Source organism: Abramis brama (assembly GCF_963993115.1).
Source record: "Abramis brama genome assembly, chromosome: 23".
NCBI lineage: Eukaryota > Metazoa > Chordata > Actinopteri > Cypriniformes > Leuciscidae > Abramis > Abramis brama.
In genome coordinates this window covers 5999512-6014757 of record NC_139985.1, presented here as the reverse complement: position 1 = coordinate 6014757, position 15246 = coordinate 5999512, and the positions used below count along the sequence as shown (strand labels likewise).

General features: G+C 37.8%; 2 protein-coding genes across 3 annotated transcripts; one reads left to right on the top strand and one right to left on the bottom strand.

Annotated features, from left to right (window-relative positions):
• Positions 1-125: 125 nt before the first annotated feature.
• Positions 126-6806, bottom strand: rrp9 (ribosomal RNA processing 9, U3 small nucleolar RNA binding protein). Of its 2 annotated transcripts, none has more exons than XM_084100224.1 (15): positions 6604-6806; positions 6386-6471; positions 6174-6286; positions 6007-6074; positions 5335-5376; positions 5107-5233; positions 4865-4989; positions 3963-4055; positions 3581-3681; positions 3356-3490; positions 3118-3180; positions 1848-2002; positions 1521-1600; positions 1226-1299; positions 126-340 (listed from the first exon to the last, which is right to left on the bottom strand). In XM_084100224.1, exons 1-15 carry the CDS (start codon positions 6670-6672, stop codon positions 247-249), a joined length of 1425 nt encoding a protein of 474 aa, XP_083956350.1. In that variant the 5' UTR covers positions 6673-6806; the 3' UTR covers positions 126-246. The 2 variants fall into 2 exon arrangements, with proteins under 2 accessions (XP_083956350.1, XP_083956351.1); XM_084100225.1 differs by having other exon boundaries at positions 1857-2002.
• Positions 6807-7838: 1032 nt separating this feature from the next.
• On the top strand, positions 7839-13698 carry LOC311074762 (putative G-protein coupled receptor). The gene is made up of 2 exons (XM_084101625.1): positions 7839-8060; positions 10264-13698. The coding sequence occupies exon 2, from the start codon at positions 10366-10368 to the stop codon at positions 11674-11676; it is 1311 nt and encodes a 436-aa protein (XP_083957751.1). The 5' UTR covers positions 7839-8060; positions 10264-10365; the 3' UTR covers positions 11677-13698.
• Positions 13699-15246: the final 1548 nt, after the last annotated feature.

Sequence of the window (15246 nt, the reverse complement as noted above, 5' to 3'; positions counted from 1 at the left end):
GGCTCACACCACTCCTCTACCAATCAATAAATGCATTATTTCATTTGAGTTTAACATGTAGACTCTACCACTAATAACAGATTTGTGCTTGTATATAGAGCTGTAGACAAAAGAAGCGAAACAGATAAAACACAATAGAAATTTAATCAAAAGCTTCTTTTTTACACCATCTTCTGACATGTAAAGAAAACAAAAAGGCAACCAAAAGTTCTCCGATACCAAATTCAAATCCTAAATCAGGCCCCATTATTGGACCACTTCTTGCTCTTTCGCTTGTCGTTTCAGAGGAATGATATACAGTCCGTTCTTAGCTTCCTTTATTCTCCACCATCGGCCCAACCTGAAAAAGACAGAACAAATCAGGACACACTGAGCTAAAGAATGTCAACATAAGGAAATGTATAAATGCTACACACAAAGGATCAATTCACTTCAGATTACTGCCATCTAGGGGTAGTACAATGTTACTGCAAAAAAACAGGCCTTGAAGGTACATGCATTGATTTTGTTAAAATAAATTGAATAAATGAACACAAATATCAATGTATTATATTATTAATACATTAATAAAAAGTTATCCATCTACCTTTGAGTAACCTTTAGTGACTAGTAGCTGAACTCAACTTTTTATCAAGATCACAGATAGCAAAATAAACCTCCTACAGAAGATCAAAATCATATATTATGTGCAGGATATGGGTTTTTAATGACCAATACTATAAATATGATAGCTGATAGGCTGCATCCGAAATCACACACTTCCCTACTATATACTAGGCGAAAAACAGTATGTGACAAAAAAAAGCATTTCTGAATGACCTACTTCTTCATGTGAGATTCTGAAGTGTGCATACGATGAACACTTTCCTATCCCATGAGGCCGCGGGAGAGGATTTGTGAATGGCAGTGAAGTGACGCAACATGATGAGAACATAGTGCCAGATTACATTCAAACTATATAGAACGTACTTTTTATTCAAAATAATTACCTACTCAAGAGAGTGTGTGATTTCGGTTTTCGGACGCAGCCATAGTGTTGATATATCCCATACAATTAAACCACTGATAAAATGCATACAAAATTGTTGAATTTCAATTTACTAAAGAATACCTGAAAACAGAAAATGTGCACCACTGACTGACAAAATGATTGGCCAATTTTGCAAACGGCACTACATGAAAAATAATCATTAGTGTCAATCAGCTACGCTTAAAAACACTTCACCTGTGCTCCTGTCCAACTCCCGCCACAAGAAACTTCCCAGAGTTTGAGAACTTCAGACTGTTCACAAAGCCAGTCTAAAAGAGAAATTATTAACATTCGTTACACTGCAGGTTACTGTAAGAGTCCTCACGTGTGGCCACTATGCAGTTGAAAAACAGTGGTATTATGAACGGATTCATTATTCATCCTCTCCAGATGAAGCATGCTGCTTTCTCCACACACACAAAAGGACGTGATTCAATAGCAGACGGACAGTAACCCGTCTATTAGAGCTGTATGGATCTGTCCTGCTCACCACAGGGACGCTGAAGAGCGGCTCCAGGCCTCTGAATCCCTGCCCACACTTCCACAGCTGCACCGCTGAATTATGGGAGCCTGGGGAGGGACAACAATGATGTTGATGATAATCAGGTGTTTGGAGAGCAGTCTCGCATGGAAATACAGAAGGCGGAGTGCTTTGTGGACAAGGTAAAAGTGGAACGAGGATAGATTATGATGGTAATATTTGTACTTGAAGGTAATTGTGTGTGAGACAAAAAAGCAAATGCGAGTTTGTGGGCGGCTGTAGATTTAAGTGCACTGGGTTTGTTTCCTGTGAGAGTGTGTGTGTGTGTGTGTGCACCTGAGGCACCTGATGCCACGGTGTCGGAGTTGTGCAGCGCCGCCACAGACGACACCCAGTATGGCTGCTCCAGACCCGTGTTGCCATGGCTACCGTGGGCTTTCTTTACTGTGCTCACCGGCTTCTTCTTATTAACCGTCCAAATAGAAATAGAGCTGGACAAAACCACAGAAAGGTGACATTTCAGCACTTATGCATTAAAGCATGGATTTCTAAAGTTTTTTTGATAACCGAAATCCATTGAGCTAAAATATTTACTGAAATACCTCCTGAGATTTTAGTTAATATTTCAGTAATATAACAAATTTCTTCTATAGATATTTATCATCTCAGGATAAATGATCTGCTTCCATAGAGCATAAAAATCAGTGTTGCTTAAGTATTATTAATATACAATTATAGTATGTACTGTATTCATAATTTGAATTAGTTTTTAAGTTTAAGTTTTAGTAATTTTGTTATATGCATTTTCCTTTTTATTAGCTTTGTTATATATTGTCTTATGTTTAGCTTTATTTAATTTTTTCAGTTTTAGTAATTTTAGCACCTAAACTTGTTTCAGTTAGTTGCAAGGCAACATTTTAAATTTTCATTTAAGTTTTTTAATATTAAGTATTATTTCATTTTTATTACAATGACCAAAAACGATTGTTAATAGTTTTAGTTTTAACAATAACAACACTGGTGAAAACACGAGTAAATGCAACTGAGAAGATCAATGATAGTGTAGCATAAAGTAATAAAGTTTATTATTAATGAAAGTTATGCACCTTTAAAAAAAAAATCTAGCTGAATTGAAAAGGCTGTGTCTAAAATCGCACCCTAATTCCCTTAAATAGGGCGATATTTGATGGGACAGCCATTTGTAGTGGAGATTGGAACTATAGTGGACGTTATTGTGCGCACTCATTCAATCCCACAATAACGAGTGTACAACCGACATACACTCAACGGCTAGAGAATACCCATAAAGCACTGTGAGAGTCATGTGCCGAATGAATTCCTCAGAAGATTTTCCAAACCAATGTTGGTACAGCGTAATATCATACAAGAATAAATTCCTTTTTAATTGGTTATTAATTAAGGTTTATAGATAGATTTATAGATAGATTCCATGACAGAGTTCAAGATAAATCTCTTCATCTTCAGGAGCACTCAGTGCCCGAATTCACTCGCTCGTTTTCACTAACTCCTTCAAGTGGATTATATTAGTGGACTAACGTAGGGAATAGTGAATGAGGGGCGATTTCAGACACAGCCAAAGACTCACCCATCATCTCCTCCAGTGACCATGTGTTCTTCATTAATAAGCTGGACACAATCAATGGAGCCCCTTCAGACAGATAGAGGACATCATTACATACAGGAAGGTGAAAAGAATTCATCCTTAGATATGGCTAAATGAATTAAATCATAACTGCTGATGTAGCTAAGCCCAAACTCTTGCTTTAATAGAGGAAGTTTTGAGGTCATAATGCTAGAACGGTACGTCACAACTGCAAACTCACTCGTGTCCGTGAAAGACCAGCTGTGATTCTTCTGCAATTTTCCACACTCGGACTGTTCTGTCCCGTCCTCCTGCGGTCACACATCTCTCTCTGCTCAAACAGTCCAACCCAGTGATCATGTCCTGGTGGCCGAACCTGACGAATAAACACAAATGAACCTTGTGAGTAACGAGCAAGTACAGTTCTCTTTCTTATTATAATACTCTTATCAGCTGCTATACCTACAGGGTTTCTACATAAGCGTTCTCGTCCACACTCCACACTTTTATAGAGCGGTCATGTGATGCGCTGTAGAGGGTATGAGTCCCTCGTCTAAAGGCCAAACCCTGTGGAGGAAGCAGAAGCGTTTCGTTCAATTCAGTCGAATGAGTACAAACAGTAAGAAAACGAAATATAAGCTTGGAATTTCCCATCATCTAAAGCAGGGGTGTCCAATCCTGCTCCTGGAGGGCCGACGTCCTGCAGAGGAAGTGTCTAGTGAGTCTGAAGACCTTGATTAGAATGTAGGACAGTGGATTGGACACCCCTGATTTTACAGTCACAATGATTCATTAAAAACAAATTCAGGTCAGAGAATGCACGTGTCCATAAGAGATCCTGTACTCACTGATACAGCGCCTCTGTGTCCTACAAACTTGTACAGATGTTTACATGTCACCGGATCCCAGATCATGACGAGTTTATTCATGTCCCCACTAGCCTAGAAAATAAAGGAAAAAAGTACCTATTAAATTGCATCTAACTTTGGGTTTTCAATAAACTGACAAAAACTGTAACATAAAAAAAGCACAAAAAACAGTCAAATTATTCTAATTACTCTAAAACAATGCAATCCACAAATATAAAATGATTAAATACATATATGATAATAGACAGATTAGATGGATAAATTGATTTTTTTAATGTTTTTGAGTCAAGTCTATTCTATTCACCCAGGCTGCATTTATTATGTAATAATAAATATTAAACAATAAAAACAATATTAACAGTAATATTGTGAAATAGTTTTACAATTTAAATGAATTTTTAAAATGTATTTTTTTCTTCTGATGCAAAGCTGAATTTTCAGCATCATTACTCCAGTCTTCAGTGTCACATGATCCTTCAAAAATCATTCTAATATGCTGATTTTCTGCTCAAGAAACATTTCTTATTATCAATATTGAAAGCAATTGTGTTCTATAATATTTTTGGGGAAACCATGAAAAGTTTTTTTTTTTTTTTTTTTGATTATTTGATGCATAGAAAATACAAAAGAACCGCAAAAAAAACAAAAAAAACACACTGACCCCCAAACTTTTGAACAGTAGTGTATACACAGATACAAAAGTCCAAAACATTTATAGAACTTATCAAAAATATTACTGAATTTCAATAAATTGTTCTTGGGGATGAAAATATTAGTACATGGCAACAAAAATAAAGCCAGTGTAATTCCGAGGCAGAAAGCTGATAAATAATAAGAGCCAGTGAATCCCAGCAGAACAACACTAGCACATCTCCTCTCACCAGGTATTTCCCGTCAGATGATATGGCCATACACAGGACGTGAGCGGTGTGTCCCACGTGACGCTCCTCTGTTCCCTTCCGTCCTCCTGCGATCTTGTGCACCTTCTTTCCACTCTCCGCCTCCCCTGAAGGTCATATACAGCACTCATTCAGAAGAACAAACTCTACAACACAAGCATTGACGTCAACTCAGTCGAAATGTAGACCGTTAAAGCAGAGCGCAGTTGACCTGTCAGACTCACATTTGATGATTGAGCAGTCTTTGCTTGCAGAGAAGATGTATTTCTCATCCGGGGTGATGACGAGACATGTGACAGATAGTTTGTGTCCTCTCAACAGCCTGACCTCTTCTGGGTCTGGAGCTATGAGCTAGAGGAGACGTCAGGGAGATGTCATACAGAGGAAGTAACAGTGGCAAATAATTAAAGATATATATATCTGCACAGCAGCTTATGAAAAACATCACTCACGTCTTTGGCTATCAGCCTTTGTAGTTTGCCTTTCTGTTCAAGCTGTGGAGGATGAATAAAAACAAGGGATTAGAGGAGAACAGGAATAATTATTACACTGGTAATAATTTTATGCACTCAGTGTAGTCATATATAACATCCTCCAAAGTAACAGTTTTAGTAAAAATCAACAGATTTTAAAAACATTTTAAAGGGTTAGTTCACCCAAAAATTAAAATTCTGTCATTAATGTGTGTTAGAGATTTATATTTTGTAAATAAAGTGGTAAAGACTTGCGTCGCTTCATAAAACTGAGATTAAACCACTGGAGTCACATGGGTTGCTCTTATGATGTCTTCACTACCTTTATGCGCCTTGAATTTGGTAGTTGCGTTGCTGTGAATGGAGAGTACAGAAATCTCTCAGATTTCATCAAAAACATCTTAATTTGTGTTCTGAAGATGAACGAAAGTCTTACGGGTTTGACATGAGAATTTTAATTTTGGGGTGAACTATCCCTTTAAGTTAGAAATTTAATTGACAAGTAATGCTGGTGCAAGTGATGCAACATTTTAAAGGATTTTCTGAATAAATGAGCTAAAAGTGTGACATCACACTGTCTACCACACTTAGGTTAGATAATTGATATCAAATAGCAAACGATAAGTTTGTGAAGAAAACCAGTGGATTTACCAGATCATCCTGCAGTCTTCCAGCTATTAGATCCGCTTCAAACGATTCTTCCTCAGCTTTCTTATCCTCTGTCAAAGACAGCACAGAGAACAAGGGTTGAGAAAACAGTGGGAATGTTTGAGTCTCGTGTGGATGATGATGATGATGATGATGATGGTCTTACACACCTTCATCTCTCAGCTGATCTAGGTAAAGTTTGGCCAGGCGAAGTTTCTTCTCTTGCGGAGTCTCCTCGATCTCGTCGTCTTCATTGTCCTGTTGTTTTCTGCTTGGTTCAGCACTGCAGAAGAAATGCCATATGTGTTTTGATTTTATTCAAGTAACTGTAAAACATCAGCGTTCACACACACACACACACACACTGCAGTAGGTCAGTTACCTTTCATTTTCTGAGTCGCTCGATATTTCTTCATCCGCTCGTTTATTGAACTTTTTTGATCTCCCTTTGCCATCATCTGCATTACTCTAACATTGATATACATATATGTTAATATTTTTACAATATCAAAGAAAAAAAAAGTTTAAAATAACATTATGAAAGCTGAAAAGATGAATACAAACTCATTTCTCATTGCACTCATCTAAATATAAACGTACCTTTCTTTTTAAATCTCCTTTGTTGACAGCCGCAGAGATTACCCTTTTCTTTATAAAGAAAGATGACATGGTGACGTTAAAAACTACTTGTTTAAATTACGTAATTCAGGATTGTCTGCATTTATTTTCCACTGCTAGCATGCGACTCACATGGCCACAAACACAAGCTTCCTGTAATTCTTCTTCACGGGTGGTTTACGTGTGTGTGTTTGCGCTACAGCGCAGCCTAATGGAGAGACGATACATTACAGCGACCGTTTCTAATGCGCTATATAGTGTTTATAACTGTACATTGTGTGACTGAAACTGATATATACTGTATAAATATAATAATAATAATAGGCTACATAAAATAATATACACACATATATACAAACATATGCAATAAAAACGCATAACTGCTACTACTGCTACTAATATATAACAAATAAATAAATAAAATACACACATATATGCAAAAAAAATACTAAAGTATACTACTACAAATAATAATAATAATATATTATAAATAAATAAAATTAAATAAAATACACATATATGCAAATAAAACATGTATAATAATAGTAATACATAAAATAATACACACACACACACACACATATATATAGAAATATATGCAATAAAAATGCATACCTACTAATAATTCATAAAATAATATACACACATATATGCAAATATACATTAAAAACATAATAATGATGATAATACATAAAATAACACACACATATATAAACATATGCAATAAAAAAGCATAACTACTACTAATAATGTATTATAAATAAAATGCACATATTAATATAAATACATAAAATAAAATGTACACATGTATGCAAACATGCAATAAAAACACATACTACTACTACTAATATATTATAAATAAATTAAATTAAATGCACGCTTATATACAAACATATATTACAAACATACATAATAATAATAATAGATTTCACATTTATTTAATCAATGGTAGGCCTATACTATTACTATTATTCTTATTACTTATTATAAAGGATGTAACTAATGTTCTATTAAATTTAACTTGTATTTGTATTACATATGTGTGTATTTTTATTGTATATTAATAGTGTGAGTGACTGTTGCCACTGGTGACTTCCTCAGTCCTGGTCAGCTGTGCTCTCTCTCTCTCTCTCTCTCTCTCTCTCTCTCTCTCTCTCTCTCTCTCTCCCTCTCTCTCTCTCTCTCTCTGTAATTACTCTGTCCACAGATGATGCAGTAGACGAGTCTCCTAATGGACTGACCTGCACATCATGTACATCTGCCTCTGTAATGTCTTCCGCTTGTCTAAAGTGCAACGAGCGCGGAGCCAAACACAACTCCATCAAGCTCAGACAGAGTAAGTGCTGGATAAACTCGACACACTCCTCATGACCGACCGACAGATCCAGGATTTTGGGACATTTAATGATGATTGACCAGACTTAGTTGATGGACTTCAGGTGAGATTGTTTTATTGTCATTTGCTATACTTTACTGTTTGTTTTAAACATTCAGCTTATTCCTATAAAAATGCAAAATCTCATAATTTAAAGTCCCAAGTGTTAGGTTGAAATAATCCATGTATTCTCAGTAAACAACACATTTTGCATAATTGATCATATATGCTGGACAACTACAGAAATGCATAATGATAATTTTTTTTTTTAAGTCGTTTTTATTGGTTATTTAAAACCTTTCTGATTTATTTTTATTATAATGCAATAACACATTTAGAAGAAGTTTCAGTGTATGTTCATGTTGATGTGTGGTTGTGAGTTTATGTTAAACTACATAAAAAAAGCAGCACATCTCTTTCATAACCCAAAATCTGCACATTGCACATCTGTTTATTAGATGACCAGACAATCTCGGCTGAGCAGAGAGAGATTACTGGCCGAGAAAACAGCAGGATTAAAAGTGGAAGTCACTGATTTGTCTGAATCGGGGGGAGGGGGGCTGTAGAGGTGTAATTTGTTGTAATTTTCATCCACTTTTCAAGCAGAAACTTCCTCTGAAGTAATTTTTCGCTATGAAAATGGAGGTAGTGCCAGGTCAAGGCATTAACAATCCATCAAGATGAACAAACTGATTAACTTAAAGCACGCGGGTACGTTCTGTGCAGCCGTAATGGTGGTGATGTAATCCAGCCGCTGTGCTTTTTCATGCCAAATTACTCTGCATTCATTTTCTAGCCGTTATGGACATATGCTGACAAGCTGTGACTATAAAAGATTAGAGATGCTTAATGATTATTGATGAAATGACTGGTGGAGATCATAATAAAGCTTGGCAGGTCAAGTACTGATACTGTAAAAAAATAATATAATGAACAATTACTGTCATCTTTAATGCTTAATGAAGAGACATTAAATGTTAAAAGTGTCAACACGGCAGCTTTCTATTTTAATATATTTTAAAATGAAATTTATTCCTGTGATGCAAAGCTGAATTTTCAGCATCTCATTGCCACACGATCCTTCAGAAATCATTCTAATATGCTGATTTTCTGTTCAAGAAATATTTCGTAATATTATCAATGTTGAAAACAGTTGTGCTGCAATTTTTTTTGTAACAGCGTAAAAGTCTTTACTGTCACTTTTGATCAATTTAACGTGTCCTTGCTGAACAAAAGTATTCTTTTTATATAAATCTTACTAATCCCTATATATATAGATGATATATATATAAATGTTTCGACTTTTTGGGGACCTATGGCTTACTTAAATTAGTCTCTGCATTACACACTTCATCTTAAGAGTTTGTGATGAGGAGTTGTCTAGGCATTACAGTGACAGTACAGTAAGTGGCATCAGTCAGATGATGTCTGTGGCAGTGTGAGAGTGAAGTCTGTGGCGTGAGCACACTGTAGTGATGTGCAGGTGACAGTGAGCTCATGCTAACGCTAATGCCAGAGAAACCCCAGCAGCTGCAGCCAAACAAGTGAGCTCATTATGCTCCGCTTCAAAAGGTTAGAGCACCACGAGCACCATGAATTATTCCAACTGATCAAGCCTCTCTCGCTTTCTCAATGTTGAGCCACGGGTCCAAAAAAAGAATCACGATAATGCACTGGACATGTTACGCTAATAACCTGCAGATTTACAAGTACTATGCTATCTTTCTGTAAACGATGCCACGGATGTCATTTTGGACACTATAATGGTGATACCATGGTATTCTTTGACATAGTTGAAGTATACCATGGTACAGTATATAAATATAGTACTGTTATATAGTACATCTGACGCATCACTGTACATTGGTACTGCCATAGTATTTTTAGGCCCTAAACATAAGCAAAAACATGTAGAGGTGTTGAACGCCCCATTTTTTTCAAGACCAAGCAAATGTATCATAGCTTGCTTTTGACTTTAGTCAAGAACTTTTTATTTCATTTTAAAACTTTGGTCAACCAGCATATTAAAAACAAAAATCTAAAGCAAATCGAATCATGTTCGATTTCAAATCAAGCATTTATTATTATTATTATACTTACTTATGTAACTAATTTTCTATTGATTTTATTTGTGTTTTATTGCATATGTGTGCATGTGTGTATATATGCACTTTGTAGTTTTATTATTTTTTACAATTTTTCCATTTATTTTATTTTATTATAATGTAGTTATACTGATTCTGTGTTTTATATTATTCTTTCAACAGCGCTGACCTTTGACCTCCAGCCAATGAGTCCCCATTCCTGACTGGTGGAAGATGGAGAAGCCTGTGTTTCTGCTTTGTGTTGGGTGCGTTACACTGTAAACAATGGAGGCGTCTGGATTACCTCCTGCAACAGAGCTTAACGAAACTGAACTTAATGAGACATTGAGTCATGGCCACCCTATGCATCTGGCTCCCAGCATGCAGTTAGGGAGCATGTCTAACCCACAATCTCGTTTGCGAGACACATCGGGGCTCGTAGTCATGGTGACTCTTAATGCGGTGGCACTCTTGGCCAACAGCGGTGTGCTCGCAGTCGTAGTGAAAGTCCCCCACCTCCGCAAGTTCAGTTTGGTGTGTCACCTCTGCATCGTGGATTTGCTGTGCGCCGCGCTCCTCATGCCTCTCGGCATCGTCTGCGGCTCGCCCTTCTTCGCCGGCGTCATCTTCTCCGTACTCGAATGCAGACTGTACATATTCCTCAATGCCTTTCTCATATCCGCCTCTATCTTCACGGTTACCGTGATTAGCATCGAACGCTACTTCTACATCGTGCACCCCATGAGGTACGAGGCTAAAATGACCCCTTGGTTGTCCGCAGCTGTGATGGGACTCGTCTGGGTGGCGTCTACATTGCTGGGACTTGCTACCGTCTTCGGATGGCCCAGTTATGGAAGTAGAAGCTCCATTGCCGCAACCCACTGCTCTCTCCATTGGAGCCACAGCGGACACCGTCGAGTATTTGCTATTTTGTTCTGCACGGTTTGCTTTTGCGTGCCAGCTGCCATTATTATTGCCGTCTACGGGCACGTCTATAAAGTCGCCCACACGGCTGCCCGGGAAAGAGGGCCGATCCCGAGCTGGACGATGGCGACCGCTCATCCGAAGCGTCGGTCTGATTCCGTCAACAGCCAGACTACAATCATCACCACCAGCACGAGCATCCGGAGAAATCCGGTCCCTCGCAGGAAGAAGAGAACGCTGGTTGGCGGGAAAGCGGCACTGACTTTAGCCATCATCGTGGGTCAGTTCCTGCTCTGCTGGCTGCCTTACTTTGCCTTCCACTTGCATCTGTCGCTGGGATTCTCCCATAGTACCTCAGAAGAAGCTGAGGGACCCGTCACCTGGCTGGCGTACTCCACGTTCGCGGTAAACCCGTTTTTTTACGGCCTGCTGAACCGTCAGATCAGGGAGGAGTTGTGCAAGACGCTCTTGTGTTGCCGATCAGTCGGCAGGCCAGTGCGGCCCTCGGTGTCGGGCCACGAACGTTCAGGCCACGAAGACTTTTTTCACTTTTTGCACAGGAGCGGCGACAGGGACGGGGTCAGATGCAGCTACCACATGGCTACACCGAGGAGCACGCTGGACCAGACTAGTTTTAGGATACCGGGGCAAATACCAGAAGAAATGACCTAAAATATGCATGAGATTTTCATGACATTGAGGAGTTACTCAAAAACATTCAAATTCATAATCATTTCTGTGATGCATTTTTAAGCGCTTTTTAATTTTTCTTTAAAGACAGCATGAAATGAAAATTCTCCGTCTATTTTCTAAAGGCATGTTATTGATCTTATTGTGAACGATTCATCCATCCCAGGGATCAACAGTGCATGCTCAACTCGCAGTTGCGCTTAAAATAGTAAAATGTATTTAAGAGCACATTTCAAGTCCTCATTTCTTAAAAAGTAAACAAAAATCAGGTTTGGGAAATTTAAGGTCATAAAAAGTCTGAAATGGTATACCAAACGTCTTAATGATAATTTTAAAGGCCCACTGAAGTGCCTTGGAACGCGCAGCTTTGTATGATGCGTTGACGTAATTTCCACTGAAACAGGAAGCTAAGGCGGGATGTATTGAATGGCTCCTCCCCTTTTTCAAATAGCCAATAGCGTTTAGTTTACCTCACAGACTGCAAGTCGTACTTGACAGCACCATGAAAGAGAATCCGAGCACTGATGATACGTTGGATTCAATAGTAGAGGTTTGAATAAATTTCATTCTTAGCCATCGTACAGTTGGAAAATGGAATAAAACTCGAGTGTTTAAGAAATCGAACACACATCTCCAACCCATATTTCTCCGTAACATGTCAACGGTCGCTTTGGCCAGGTGGTATTTATAGCATACGGGCGGAGCTTTAGATTCTAGAGAGCATTTGATTGGACAGAAGATGTGAAGTCCGCGAAGCATAAAAATCCGTGATCCATTTTAGCGGAAGTGAGGGACTATAACTTTTGAATGCTTATATCTCCTAAATGCGAATTTTGTCATTGTTTTGGAACACGGCAGCTTATTTATAACCTTAAGGCTAACATATTTATACTAAAAGCTAAAAAATTATCATTTTGATTTCAGGGGGCCTTTAAGAGATCCTAAATTCTGGAATGGAAAGACAGGAATTGTGACACAATGAACAACAAATGCCTTTAATCCAATCAACAGCCATTGAGAGCTAATGGCTCTGATCCAATCACAATTCTTCCTAGTGGTGACTCCGCCCACATGTTTACAAACACAGAGCTGATTAGGGTTTGAATGGCATTATGAACTGAAATGACTTATTTGTTCCCTAAACTTTTAATGTCATCAAGCATAACCAACCTTTAAATAAAACATAGTCATGGTTTGCCATATTTAATTCACATAGGCCTACAACATTTGTTGTAAAAACGACCTCTCAGCCTTGTTTTCATTTGGAAAGATACTGATATATTTAATATTTATTTAAAATATGGTTTATTAACATATTCAAAATTTTCTAAAAACTTCAGCTTTTTGAGCATTACAGAGAACACCTTTTTCTACTGCAGTATTTACTTTCTTTAAAACAATTGAGTAACATAAATGACAAAAAGAACTTATAAAAAGTGTTTTGAATCAATTTATACATATTTATTTCTATTATTTATAATGCACTTGGCTATCTGCTGTATTTCTTTTCCATTGTAGATATCACACATGGGATAAAGTAAGAAAGCCAGATTTTTTCGTTGTTTAATAAAGACACTATAGTCACAGAAAGCTTGACAGATACTGATTCAGTTCAATATGTTGAGTTGTGTTGAGTTTACAGCTCATTGTGCTGATTTATGTGGACCATCTTTTTATCCTTATTTTGAATGGTGTGCTATATGGAGCCACCCATTACATCATACAATGTATTTATTTATACAAAACAATGTGACCCTTACTGTCTTTTGTTGTCATGGAGATGGATAAGAGCTGTATCCATGTTTTTATGGGAGGATGGTACTGTATAGAGCTGGGTTCTTGCCATTGTTTATTCAGATGTACATCTTCATGCAGGCTAATTATACGGCCTGAAGTACATCATTATCAGTAACTAACATTATTTATCATTTACAAGTTTGGGGTAAGAAATGTATTTTTCTGCAAAGATGCATTAAATTGATCAGAATGACAGTAAAGACATTGGCCCTCATTTATCAAAAGTGCGTACACCAAATTTCCAGCGTACACCTGGCGTACACCCAAAACCACGGTGACTTTGAGATTTATCAATATGGACGTTGGCGTACGGCACGCTCAAATCCTACGCCAGCTCAGGAGGTGGTGTACGCACGTTTTGAGTTAGTGCGGAAATGCGCAGAAAACCAATTCCTAACACCACAAAACGCACTGACAAACTAAAAGATATGACATATTATGACCCACTGTAAAAAAAAACACCAATATATTAATTATAAACTTCAGTGTTTATTTTTGTGCAACATGGAATTCAATGTTTAATTTGTGTGACTTTACCAAAGCATTTGATTTGTAGGCATATGTATTCCTTCAGTTGCGAGCCTGTGCGCTTTACCTGACGTTTCAAGCTTTGTTTATACTTTCGCCTGGCTCCGCAGCGCGAGTCTCCGCAGACTGCGCGCGCACCTCCCCAAACGGACGAGTTAAGCCTTGTTTATACTTTCGCCTGGCTCCGCAGCGCGAGTCTCCGCAGACTGCGCGCGCACCTCCGCAAACGGACGAGGCGTTTATACTTGACGCGCTCGCCGGTGTACTATTCTTTGAAACGATAGGGGGCGACTCAAGTAATTATCCTCTAAACCATCAGGAATCAGCGGTTAGAAGAAGAAGCTATACACACGTGACAATGTTTATTTTAGTACACCGCCACCAATACCACACTACAGAAAGAATCGTGTAAACCCCAGTAGGCTAAACCCTGAGATTATTACTAGTGACAATAAAACAAAATATATGGATATGAGAATGTGTATACATAAATAAATTAACAATCTCTTACATATTTTCTAATTTCACTAAACATTTCATTAAGTTTCGTGAACATTTTTATTAAACATGGACCTTTATGTTCATTAAAAATACTTTTTATGCTATTGTATGCTCATTTTTTAAATGTAAGCAACTCATTTAGACTTGCAAACTGGGTGCCGGTGTGGTGAGAAATTCGAGCTCGGCCAGATTCGGCTCGAAGTCGTTCATCTTCGGATGCGGCGCCGCGCGCGTTGTTACAAAAAATGCCGTGCACACCGCCAGGCGAAATTGGGTCTTGCGAACCCAACGCGCGAGACCGCCCACTCCGCAATGACGTCATTTTTGCCGCGCGCGCCTCGCGATCTTGCGGCTGCGTCGAGTATAAACAAGGCTTTATACTCTATAGGCTACTCGACGCGCTCGCCATCGTACTATTCTTTGAAACAATGGTTAGGCCAGTTTTCTGTTTCATTTAAAAACTGTGGCAGATTGCCTCATATACAACATGTTGAAGAGATAAATTATGCACTGATCAAAATAAAAATGACATTCTTCTTCTTTTAAATAATAATAATAATAATACAAATAATAATAATAACGACATTCTTCTTCTAAATAACAATAAGCGTCATTAATAATAAAAATCATAATAAGAAGAAGAATATTACAAATTGTCATGCAATTATTAATGTGAATATATGGTACTCCACATCACATCATCATCACTATTGTACACCCCAATAC